The following is a 12,068-nucleotide window of genomic DNA, read 5'->3' as shown; positions in this document are numbered from 1 at the left end:
AATTATGCCCACCTGACCCAGATTGCAATTTTATAATGGACTGTTTTTGGATTGCATACACAACAGTAATTGTGTGATGGCGGGGATGCAGGGTTCAAACTAAACAACTACAAGTGTGCTTGCTCTAGTTCCTCAACGGCACAGCTAGGAGAGCTCAATAAGTACCTGTTGAAGACTGAGTCATAGGAGTGCATTGAAATAGCTTAGGAACTGTGTACACTAGGTGTGTGGCCACACCAGTTAGTCCTCTCACTTAAACCGTTGTAATTATTTTTAGTCTTATGTTGAAACTGCCCCGCAATTTCCAGGAACAGTCTTAACATGTTACTGAATGCATCCAGAGTATTTCCAGATTTCTTTATCAACAAATGTGGAGAAAAGCACAGTAAATGTAAACTGCACATAAAACCCTAATGTTTGGATTCAGTCTTGTGTCAGGTGAAACGTTGTGTTCTAACCTTTGGTCTAATCAGTTCCCCATTATCTCTAAACTGTTCCCTTTCAATTGCTACCATAGCTATGCATATGCTTTTCATATTTATTTAGTAAAGAAAAGAAGATTTAGCCCTATCCATATAGGTCAATTTCCACGAGTGTAAATTATTAAATTAGGAGCTAGTGACTTGCGATGGACCATCGGTTGGGTCTTACAGGTTTTACATACACCAATAAAAAGAGGGTCAGGACACGAGGCATGACTAATGTGTCGGAGCACCTCGGCTCTCTCTCTTCATCTCCCCAACTCACAGACGCCTGTCCTCTTTGTCCTGCTTGCGGCGCTGCTCCTCCTCCTCCCTCCTCTTCTTCTCTCTCGCCATCTCCTCCTGGATCTTCTTCAGTCGCTCCTTCTCCTCCTCCTCCTTCTTCTTGTTCTGCATGGCCGTCAGCAGCTCCTCTGACCTGGTGACCAGGGCCTGGTACTCATGGTCCATGTCAATGCGGGTCATTGCTGTGGTCTGAGGGGAGAGGAGAGTAGAATCCCTTAAAGAAGGATCCAGCCAAAACGCAGGGCTGGCTTCATTCATTCATTCAATAAAGACTAAGCAAAGACGAACACTTCATTTATTTCACTTTTGTTTTGCATTTAATTCGTTATATGTGTCAAGCCCCTAAATCAAACACAAACAAATGCATGTTGTATATAATTAGGCACGCCTCTTCATTCTTTTGTATGAAATTGCACAAACTGCAAACATACGTTGGGCTAGCACCTCACTCTGGAGCCAGCACCCGTGCGAGGGGAAGGGACTGGTTTGGGATTCAGCAAGTGTCTACTTGCAGCAAACAGAAATACAAACAAATGCCTTCCTGGAACATAAAGACACACGCCGCCTCACCATATTGGTCTTGATGGTCCAGGAAGTTCCTATTTCTGTTTGCTGCCGTCTCCTAACCTGAGCACTCACACATTCATCCCAATCAGAACCCTACATTTGTGACTGCTGGCATCTACAGAGCTTCCACACAGACAGTGGCATAGGATCGAATTAGAGGCAAATGTGTTATGTGCAAATGTGTTACAGCAACACACTCTTCTGCTGATGAATATTCATATGCATCTGGGGTCAAATTAACCTTTTATCAGAATGCCTTATTCTGAGTCTGATGTGTTCTAACATCTCCCCAGGACAAAATGCACGATCTGTTTTCAGAACCCAAACAGACGTTCAATTACATTTTGTCTACCATATCAGACTCTGAACTCACACTTAGCAAGCACTTAACGGTAGCTTGTGTGGCTTAGTCGGTAGTGAATGGCTTTGCAATGCTATGGTCATTGGTTCGATTTCCACTGGGGACACCCATAAGAAAATGTATGCACTCACTGTTGTAAGACGCTTTGGATAAAAGTGTCTGCTAAATGGCATATGACAAGTGTTTCTTATGTAGCACATTGACTCTGAACTCACACTTAGTTCCATCTTAAAGGCCCGCTACTCTCCGCTCTCTGAAGGCCCGCTACTCTCCTCTCTCTAAAGGCCCGCTACTCTCCGCTCTCTAAAGGCCCGCTACTCTCCGCTCTCTAAAGGCCCGCTACTCTCCGCTCTCTAAAGGCCCGCTACTCTCCGCTCTCTAAAGGCCCGCTACTCTCCGCTCTCTAAAGGCCCGCTACTCTCCGCTCTCTAAAGGCCCGCTACTCTCCGCTCTCTAAAGGCCCGCTACTCTCCGCTCTCTAAAGGCCCGCTACTCTCCGCTCTCTAAAGGCCCGCTACTCTCCGCTCTCTAAAGGCCCGCTACTCTCCGCTCTCTAAAGGCCCGCTACTCTCCGCTTTCTAAAGGCCCGCTACTCTCCGCTCTCTAAAGGCCCGCTACTCTCCGCTCTCTAAAGGCCCGCTACTCTCCGCTCTCTAAAGGCCCGCTACACTCCGCTCTCTAAAGGCCCGCTACTCTCCGCTCTCTAAAGGCCCGCTACTCTCCGCTCTCTAAAGGCCCGCTACTCTCCGCTCTCTAAAGGCCCGCTACTCTCCGCTCTCTAAAGGCCCGCTACTCTCCGCTCTCTAAAGGCCCGCTACTCTCCACTCTCTAAAGGCCCGCTACTCTCCGCTCTCTAAAGGCCCGCTACTCTCTGCTCTCTAAAGGCCCGCTACTCTCTGCTCTCTAAAGGCCCGCTACTCTCCAGTCTCCGCTACTCTTTTGCAAAAATGCAAAAGGTAATATACACGGCACTCCGAGACAAGATGCTTATCATCTCAAAATGCAGAACAGAACCCTATTAAATCCAGCCGCCATCCACAACGATTAAAAATATCTCCTAGCTTCTAAATAAGCCACGATGCCATCGGGTAGAGAGAGAGAGGGCCAGATCCAGATATATAGTACCACAGCCAAAACATCATCAGGTTCGGGAAATAAATGACAAACCCTGAATCTTGAGAGAAAATGTGAAAACTAACTCAAGGGAGTCAAAGCGACCCTCATTTAAAAGGCTTAGTACCCCAGAGGTTCCCCAAAATCCATAGTTTGACTAAACCAGCCGTAATTACACACCATCTGGCTGGCTGAAGCCTCCTATTAGATAAAGATTCCCTCCATCAACCATCACTAAATATTTCACCCTGGGATAAATTCAACATTGTTTTCTGAATGTCAATACGTCAGTGTGCGTGTAGAATCCTCTCAATGTCAAAGACATAAGATGTGTCTCAAACAACACCCTATTCCCCATATAATGCACTACTTTTAGCCAGGGCCCATCAAAAGAAGTGCACTATAATAGGGCGCCACAAGGGACACATCTCGTGTCTGACATTGATCGGATTCTACACACACACTGGCGTATTGACATTCAGAAAACAATGTTGAATTTGGAGAACTAATGAATTATTAAATATGGAGGGGAGAAGAGAACACGACATGTCACCGCCCATGTCATACACTTTGATTCTATACACATGCTGGCGTATTGATATTCAGAAAACAATGTTGAACATGGAGAAATAATGAAATAAAGTGTTTCACCAAACTATCTTGACAAAATATTACTTTTTGTACTCATAGAAGTCAGGCAAGAGTAAAAAAAGGGAGGGATTGTATAGAAGTTTGACTTAGGAGCATAGAACTAGGAGAGGTTGCAGAACGGAAGGCTGGCACTATTCTCACACCTTGATTTTGAGCATGGTTGTGTTGATGGCATCTTCCAGCCCCTGAATCTGCATGCTCATCTCCTGCTTCCCCTCCTTCAGGCCGGCGATCACCTCGTTGAACTTATCCATCCTGTTCTTCAGGTTACGCACCTTCACCAGCCCATCGATCCTGTACCCCAACGCACGCACACGCACACACACACACACTTAGTCACTTGGGTTTAAACTTGAAACATTACAGAGACACATGGTACCCCCCTCCCACTGCCCACAAGGCTCTGTTGTTTATCACTACAGATCTCCTGGAGCTTTACAGAGGTAATAAGACAGAGTCATGCGGTTTACCAGCCGGTACCAATGAGACTGTCTCCGTGGCGATGCAGCCATGATGTGCTAAGCAGCCTGGCACCACTGAGCTGTGAAAGTGCTGTATAACGAGAAGGAAGGGAGGGAGGGAGAGGAGGGATAAGAGGACACCTACCGCGGCTTGTGCTTCCTCCTGCACAGCCACATGCGTACCGTCTTCTGCATCTTGATGCAGGCACTGGCACGGTAGAGCATCTTATTCCTCACTGTGGGAGAGAGAGAGACCGAGAGACAATAAGACTGACAGCCCAGACACTCACAGACTTGCAGGGACTGGCACAGTAACTCCACAGCCGTGGTGGTAATTCACACAGAGAGAGCAGACGGTATGGAAATGTTGCCTCAGTGAGTGACTGTGACCCAAATGGCACCATATTTCCTATACAGTGCACTACTTCAAAAGTGCATAGTGAAAGGAGTGCACTATGTCAGGAATAGGATACCATTAGGGACACAGCCCTCTAAGATTGGAGGTGTATACTGGGCAGGTAATAGATCATATCTGGAGGGTAACAGGCTGAGGTGAACTGTCTGCCAACAGGGCACGCAGCACACTAGAGTAATGGAGGAAAAAGCTATATCTTGGTCCAGGATGAAGAGGTCCACAATGACTGTTTTCAGAGTTTAATGAGGCAGTCTGAATATATCAGAGGATATCTCCACACAAAACAGATGGCCAGAGCCAGTTAGTTAGCGTTTTATGATCAGAATTGGATCGGAGCAATTAGTGCCATCACTTTAAACTATTTGTCTTCTTGAACATGACAGGGCTCGTGTTCACAAAGAATCTCAGGGTAGGAGTGCTGATCTAGGATCAGGTCCCCCCGTCTATATAATTTATTAATTATGACCTAAATGGGAAAACTGACACTAGATCAGCAATCCTACTCAGACGCTTTGTGAATACGGGCCCTGGTGTATAATGATGTGGAAGGTAGCAGGATGTTACTCACGTTTGATGACAGAGAGGGAACACCACTGGACCTTCTTCCAGCGGCTGCAGATGAGCCACTGGTTGACCTTCTTCACCAGCTCCGCCAGGTGGTCTGGGTCCGACTTCATGATCTGATCAAACTCCTTAAACTGAGGGGAGGATGGATGGAGAAAGAAGGGATGAGAGATTGATGGAGAAATGAGAGAAAATAATTAGGAGATGGACCAAAGAGAAGGATGAAGAGAGTAGAATGGATGAATGGAGGAATGAGAGAGGGATGAAGAGAGAAGGATAGAGAGATGAGATACAGGAATGGAGAGAGGAGAATGGGGAGAGATGAGAGAGAGAGAGGATAATTGGGAGAGGAGAATGGGGAGAGAGGAGAGAGAGAGAGGAGAATGGGGAGAGAGGAGAGAGAGAGGAGAATGGGGAGAGATGAGAGAGAGAGGAGAGAGAGAGAGAGGAGAATGGGGAGAGATATGAGAGAGAGAGAGGTGAGAGAGGAGAATGAGGAGAGAGATGAGAGAGAGGTGAGAGAGGAGAATGGGGAGAGATGAGAGAGAGAGGTGAGAGAGTTGAGAGAGAGGTGAGAGAGGAGAATAAGGAGAGAGAGGTGAGAGAGGAGAATGAGGAGAGAGAGGTGAGAGAGGAGAATGGGGAGAGATGAGAGAGAGGTGAATGAGGGAGAGATGAGAGAGAGGAGAATGAGGGAGAGATGAGAGAGAGGTGAATGAGGGAGAGATGAGAGAGAGGTGAGAGAGGAGAATGAGGAGAGAGATGAGAGAGAGGAGAATGAGGGAGAGATGAGAGAGAGGTGAGAGAGGAGAATGAGGAGAGAGAGGAGAATGAGGGAGAGATGAGAGAGAGGTGAGAGAGGAGAATGAGGAGAGCGATGAGAGAGAGGAGAATGAGGAGAGATATGAGAGAGAGAAGAATGAGGAGAGAGATGTGAGAGAAGAGTGGAGGAATGAGAGAGAAGGATGAAGAGAGAGAGAGAACATAGAGCAGCCATAGACACTAAAATAGCCATCAGTATGCTGATGTTCCCTCAGGGAAGGTGAAAACGGAGATTACAATAACAGCAGCAAAGTACCTGTCTTGTCGTGGTCAACAGAGGGTAGTATATTCATTTATTCATAAGCACAAAACTACTCAGCTACAAAATCAAAGTTACACCTGCCCCACACAGCAATCACCTCTGACTGAGTCCAATTAAGCCACAACAGACATTTTTACAATAGGGCTCCAAACCGCACATTTAACAAATTGAATAACTTATCTGTTACATTAATGAATACCCCATGTGTTAGCTCGACATGGTTTATTATCTAAATCCCTTTCCCCTGCAGAGCTCCCCTCGCTCGCAGCCAAATGCGGATTCCTTTGAAGTCCATTCAGTCAGGGGAACATTGTAATGCTGAGAGCCAGTGCAGAGCAACAGAGCATAACAGAGATATATTTCATGAAGTTATCACCTTCCCAGGTCTGAAGAACACTCTGGTCAGCCCAAACTTGTAATCATTCTCGTTGAGTCCCAGCGCTTTGAATAAAGCCTGCAGCACAAACAAACATTTCATTGTCAATACATGTCATATGAACATGACAAACTGGCTTTGTGGTGTATTGGATGGTACAGTGATAAGAAGATGAGCCCAGAGCAGGGCCAGTGTGTGTGTGTGTGGTCCATGGGGCACTGACCTTGCAGAAGAGTCTTGGGTCCAGGCGAGTCAGCTTGGCAGGCATGTACTGCTTGTACATGTTGTAGAGCTCATGGAATGGCGCTCTGGAGGGGAAGCCTCCCTGCATCAGGTCCAGCACGGACACCATTCCTACAGAGACACTTTAGTGAACTAGTCACAAAAATATATACAGGTAGGAGCAGATCATCCTACTATATTAAAGCAGGTCGAATGCTGCAACACATTTTGACCAATCAGGTCTTCCTCCGGAAGCGTTAGTCTACCTGCCATTAAGGGGCCTTTTGTCAACTGACTTTCTCTCACATGGAGACAGACCGGGTCATCCCAGTCCTATGAGACAACTCAATAACGCATTTTCTGCACAGTCAGTGGTTAACTTTAAGACACATTTCTCAATGACTGTCTATGCACGACTACTTCCCATGTTTCTTCCAAATACATCAAACTAACTTCTGCTGACTCGTCCACCACCCACCCAATATAGTTTAGGCATAATTTGATCTTAAGCTTAGAGAGATGGAGCAACACAGTCTCTCCATGTCTCTGAGCCACATGAGTGTAGATGAAAATGAAGGTATCTCCAATGATACAGAAGAAAAGCGAGTCAAATTTAATATGCAAATTGAACAGGAGAATGGGAAATTGAATTAGCGTCGCAGCCTTTAGTTTGAAGGTCTGAGAAAGAGAAATGTTCAGAAAACAGTCAAGAAGAACAGCAAGCAGATACTCAGATGCTATACAGTATCTCTCCTCCGACTGTAATTGTGTGCCAATTTGTGGAGAGAAAAGTGCTGTGAGTTCTCAGTAAATGTATGTAAATCACTCTGGTCATTTTGCATTTGATCGTTTTTGTTCTGCAGCGACAAGATCGTTTTGTAATAACTGCAGCATTGGTGGGCAGAATAAAACCCCACATCTCCACACTCATTTCTCCCTGTGTCACTGTGTGTAATACATTTATAAACATATTCATCATTTACTGGATTAGCATTTTCCAGACGCTCAAAGAGCTTTGCATAGTAAGGTGGTGAAACTTCACCTCATCCACCACCAATGTAGAGCAACATCGTATCCCAAGTTACACCCTATCCCCTTTATAGTGCACTACCTTTGACCAGAGCTGAGCATTAACCAACATTTTTGTTTTTTAAACAACTAATTGACCAATGTCGGTTCAATTATTTGAATTGCATTTTGTTAACTCAATGCACACATTGCGCAGTTTCTCTTGAGGTAAATCAGATCAAGCCCAAACAGTGCGATGTAGTAGGGAGTTGCAGTTTCCAACAGGCCAATATTCTACATAGTTTAGTCCAGAAAATATGGTCATGAACTAAAATGACCATAGTCCATTGCGCTCCTACTTGTCCGGTCTGTGTGTTTCTTTTGGCTTGCTACATTAGGTTAGTGTGGGGCAGACACTGAGAGAAGAGACAAAATAACGTGTAATGGAAAGGGATACAGTGCCTTGTAAAAGTATTCCTCCCCCTTGGAGTTTTTCCTATTTTGTTGCATTACAACCTGTAATTTAAATGGATTTTTACTTGGATTTCATGTAATGGACATACAGTCGTGGCCAAAAGTTTTGAGAGTGACACAAATGTAAATTTTCAAAGTCTGCTGCCTCAGTTTGTATGATGGCAATTTGCATATACTCCAGAATGTTATGAAGAGTGATCAGATGAATTGCAATTAATTGCAAAGTCCCTCTTTGCCATGCAAATGAACTGAATCCCCCCCAAAACATTTCCACTGCATTTCAGCGCTGCCACAAAAGGACCAGCTAACATCATATCAGTGATTCTCTCATTAACACAGGTGTGAGTCTTGACGAGGACATGGCTGGAGATCACTCTGTCATGCTGATTGAGTTTGAATAACAGACTGGAAGCTTCAAAAGGAGGGTGGTGCTTGGAATCATTGTTCTTCTTCTGTCAGGCATGGTTACCTGCAAGGAAACACGTGCCGTCATCATTGCTTTGCACAAAAAGGGCTTCACAGGCAAGGATATTGCTGCCAGTAAAATTGCACCTAAAACAACCATTTATCAGATCATCAAGAACTTCAAGGAGAGCGGTGCAATTGTTGTGAAGAAGGCTTCAGGGCACCCAAGAAAGTCCAGCAAGTGCCAGGACCGTCTCCTAAAGTTGATTCAGCTGCGGGATCGGGGCACCACCAGTACAGAGCTTGCTCAGGAATGGCAGCAGGCAGGTGTGAGTGCATCTGCACGCACAGTGAGGCGAAGACTTTTGGAGGATGTCCTGGTGTCAAGAAGGGCAGCAAAGAACCCTCTTCTATCCAGGAAAAACATCAGGGACAAACTGATATTCTGCAAAAGGTACAGGGATTGAACTGCTGAGAACTGGGGTAAAGTCATTTTCTCTGATGAATCCCCTTTCCGATTGTTTGGGGCATCCGGAAAAAAGCTTGTCCGGAGAAGACAAGGTGAGCGCTACCATCAGTCCTGTGTCATGCCAACAGTAAAGCATCCTGAGACCATTCATGTGTGGGGTTGCTTCTCAGCCAAGGGAGTGGGCTCACTCACAATTTTGCCTAAGGACAAAATTGGACAGCCAAGAATAAAGAATGGTACCAACACACCCTCCAAGAGCAACTTCTCCCAACCATCCAGGAACAGTTTGGTGACGAACAATGCCTTTTCCAGCATGATGGAGCACCTTGCCATAAGGCAAAAGTGATAACTAAGTGGCTCGCGGAACAAAACATTGATATTTTGGGTCCATGGCCAGGAAACTCCCCAGACCTTACTCCCATTGAGAAATTGTGGTCAATCCTCAAGAGGCGGGTGGACAAACAAAAACCCACAAATTTTGACAAACTCCAAGCATTGATTATGCAAGAATGGGCTGCCATCAGTCAGGATATGGCCCAAAAGATAATTTACAGAATGCCAGGGCAGATTGCAGGTCTTGAAAAAGAAGTGTCAACACTGCAAATATTGACTCTTTGCATCAACTTCAAAATGGAAAGAATATGGCACCACAACAAACCTGCCAAGAGAGGGCCGCCCACCAAAACTCAAGGACCAGGCAAGGAGGGCATTAATCAGAGGCAACAAAGAGACCAAAGATAACCCTGAAGGAGCTGCAAAAATCCACAGCGGAGATTGGAGTATCTGTCCATAAGACCACTTTAAGCTGTACACTCCACAGAGCTGCGCTTTACGGAAGAGTTGCCAGAGAAAAGCCATTGCTTAAAGAAAAAATAAGCAAACATATTCGGTGTTCGCCAAAAGGCATGTGGGAGACTCCCCAAACATATGGAAGAAGAGACTAAAACTCTTCTTTAGCTTTTTCCTATCAAGGAAAACGCTATGTCTGGCGCAAACTCAACACCTCTCATATCCCAGAGAACCCCATTCCCACAGTGAAGCAGCATCATGCTGTGGGGATGTTTTTCAATCGGCAGGGACTGAGAAACTGGTCAGAATTGAAGGAATGATGGATGGAGCTAAATACAGGGAAATTCTTGAGGGAAACCTGTTTGTCTATTTCAGACTGGGACCGAGGTTCACCTTCCAGCATGACAATGACCCTAAGCATACTGCTAAAGCAACACTCGAGTGGTTTAAGGGGAAAGATTTAAATGTCTTGGAATGGCCTAGTCAAAGCCCAGACATCAATCCAATTGAGAATCTGTGGTATGACTTAAAGATTGCTGTACACCAGCGGAACCCATCCAACTTGAAGGAGCTGGAGCAGTTTTGCCTTGAAGAATGGGCAAAAATCCCAGTGGCTAGATGTGCCGAGCTTATAGAGACATACCCCAAGAGACGTTCTTGTAATTACTGCAAAAGGTGGCTCGACAAAGTTTTGACTTTGGGGGGATGAATAGTTATGCACGCTCAAGTATTCCGTTTTTTTGTCTTATTTCTTGTTTGTTTCACAAGAAAAAATATTTTGCATCTTCAAAGTAGTAGGCATGTTATGTAAATCAAACGATACAAACCCCCCCAAAAATCCATTTTAATTCCAGGTTGAAGGCAACAAAATTGTAAAAATGCCAAGGGGGGGTTGAATACTAACGCAAGCCACTGTAAAGAGCATTTGCTTCGCGAGGGATCTCTAACTGATAATAGATGATGTAAGTGATTAATAATTGGTATTGAGCAGTTAGAAAAGTGTGCCTTATTTCATTTGAGGAACTAATAAAATAGTGATTTTGTCAGACAGCATAGGCAGCAGCTCTATACAGATGAGATGGTGACTTATAATGAAATTTAAAAAATGTAATATACACCAATAAAATATTTTATCAAAGTAAAGTAATGTAAATAAATGATGGTTAAGTACAATGGGCAGTCAACACCATCATGGGATGTTTTTTTCTGTGTTACAGCATTCAACCCACATAATGCATAGTGCATTTAATGTAAAAAAAATCTAAAACGAAAACTGTAATTATTTCTTGATAATCAAAACAGAAACACTCAGCACTAACTACGGCCCATAGGGAATATGGTGCAAAGTTGATTAGCCCCTTTCTTTAGGCCTACAGTGCATTCGGAAAGTATTCAGACCGTGACTTTTTCCACAATTTGTTACGTTACAGCCTTATTCTAAAATGTTCCTCAAACTACACACAAATACCCCAAAATGATTGGAGTCCACCTGTGGTAAATTAAATTGATTGGACATGATTTGGAAAGGCACACATCTGTCTATATAAGGTCCCACAGTTGACAGTGCATGTCAGAGCAAAAAACAAGCTATGAGGTTGAAGGAATTGTCCGTAGAGCTCAGAGACAGGATTGTGTTGAGGCACAGATCTGGGGAAGGGTACTAAAACATTTCTGCAGCATTGAAGGTCCCCAAGAACACAGTGGCCTCCATAATTCTTAAATGGAAGAAGTTTGGAACCACCAAGACTCTTCCTAGAGCTGGCCGCCCGGTCAAACTCAGAAATCGGGGGAGAAGGGCCTTGGTCAGGGAGGTGACCAAGAACGCGATGGTCACTCTGACAGAGCTCTAGAGTTCCTCTGTGGAGATGGGAGAACCTTCCAAAAGGACAACGATCTCTGCAGCACTACACCAATCAGGCCGTCATGGTAGAGTGGCCAGACGGAAGCCACTTAGTAAAAGGCACGATAGCCTTTGACGAAAGGCACCTAAAGGACTCAGACCATGAGAAACAAGATTCTCTGGTCTGATGAAGCCAAGAATGAACTCTTTGGCATGAATGCCAAGCGTCATATCTGGAAAAAACCTGGCACCATCCCTACGGTGAAGCAAGGTGGTGGCACCATCATGTTGTGGGGATGTTTTTCAGCAGCAGGGACTGGGAGTCTAGTCAGGATCGAGGGAAAGATGAACGGAGCAAAGTACAGAAAGATCCTTGATTAAAAACCTGCTCCAGAGCGCTCAGAACCTCAGACTGGGGTGAAGGTTTACCTTCCAACAGGACAACGACACCAAGCGCACAGCAAAGACAACACTGGAGTGGCTTTGGGACAAGTCTCTGAAT

The 12,068-nt window shown here is 45.0% G+C and overlaps 1 protein-coding gene across 5 annotated transcripts in view; it reads right to left on the bottom strand.

Moving 5' to 3' along the window:
• The window catches only part of LOC109900628 (unconventional myosin-VI), a 154,308-nt gene that overhangs the window by 26,549 nt on the left and 115,691 nt on the right, over positions 1 to 12,068 (bottom strand). For all 5 annotated transcript variants that reach the window (XM_031837018.1, XM_031837017.1, XM_031837020.1 and 2 more), the window contains exons 21-26: positions 6,583 to 6,713; positions 6,360 to 6,437; positions 4,904 to 5,033; positions 4,066 to 4,156; positions 3,603 to 3,753; positions 748 to 956 (exon numbers count right to left, since the gene is read on the bottom strand). In XM_031837018.1, the coding sequence (XP_031692878.1) occupies positions 748 to 956; positions 3,603 to 3,753; positions 4,066 to 4,156; positions 4,904 to 5,033; positions 6,360 to 6,437; positions 6,583 to 6,713 (790 nt within the window). The remainder of the gene's footprint in view (positions 1 to 747; positions 957 to 3,602; positions 3,754 to 4,065; positions 4,157 to 4,903; positions 5,034 to 6,359; positions 6,438 to 6,582; positions 6,714 to 12,068) is intronic.

This window comes from Oncorhynchus kisutch, linkage group LG12 (assembly GCF_002021735.2).
Source record: "Oncorhynchus kisutch isolate 150728-3 linkage group LG12, Okis_V2, whole genome shotgun sequence".
Lineage (NCBI taxonomy): Eukaryota > Metazoa > Chordata > Actinopteri > Salmoniformes > Salmonidae > Oncorhynchus > Oncorhynchus kisutch.
Note: the sequence above shows the minus strand (reverse complement) of the source record. Positions and strands in the feature narration are given on the sequence as shown.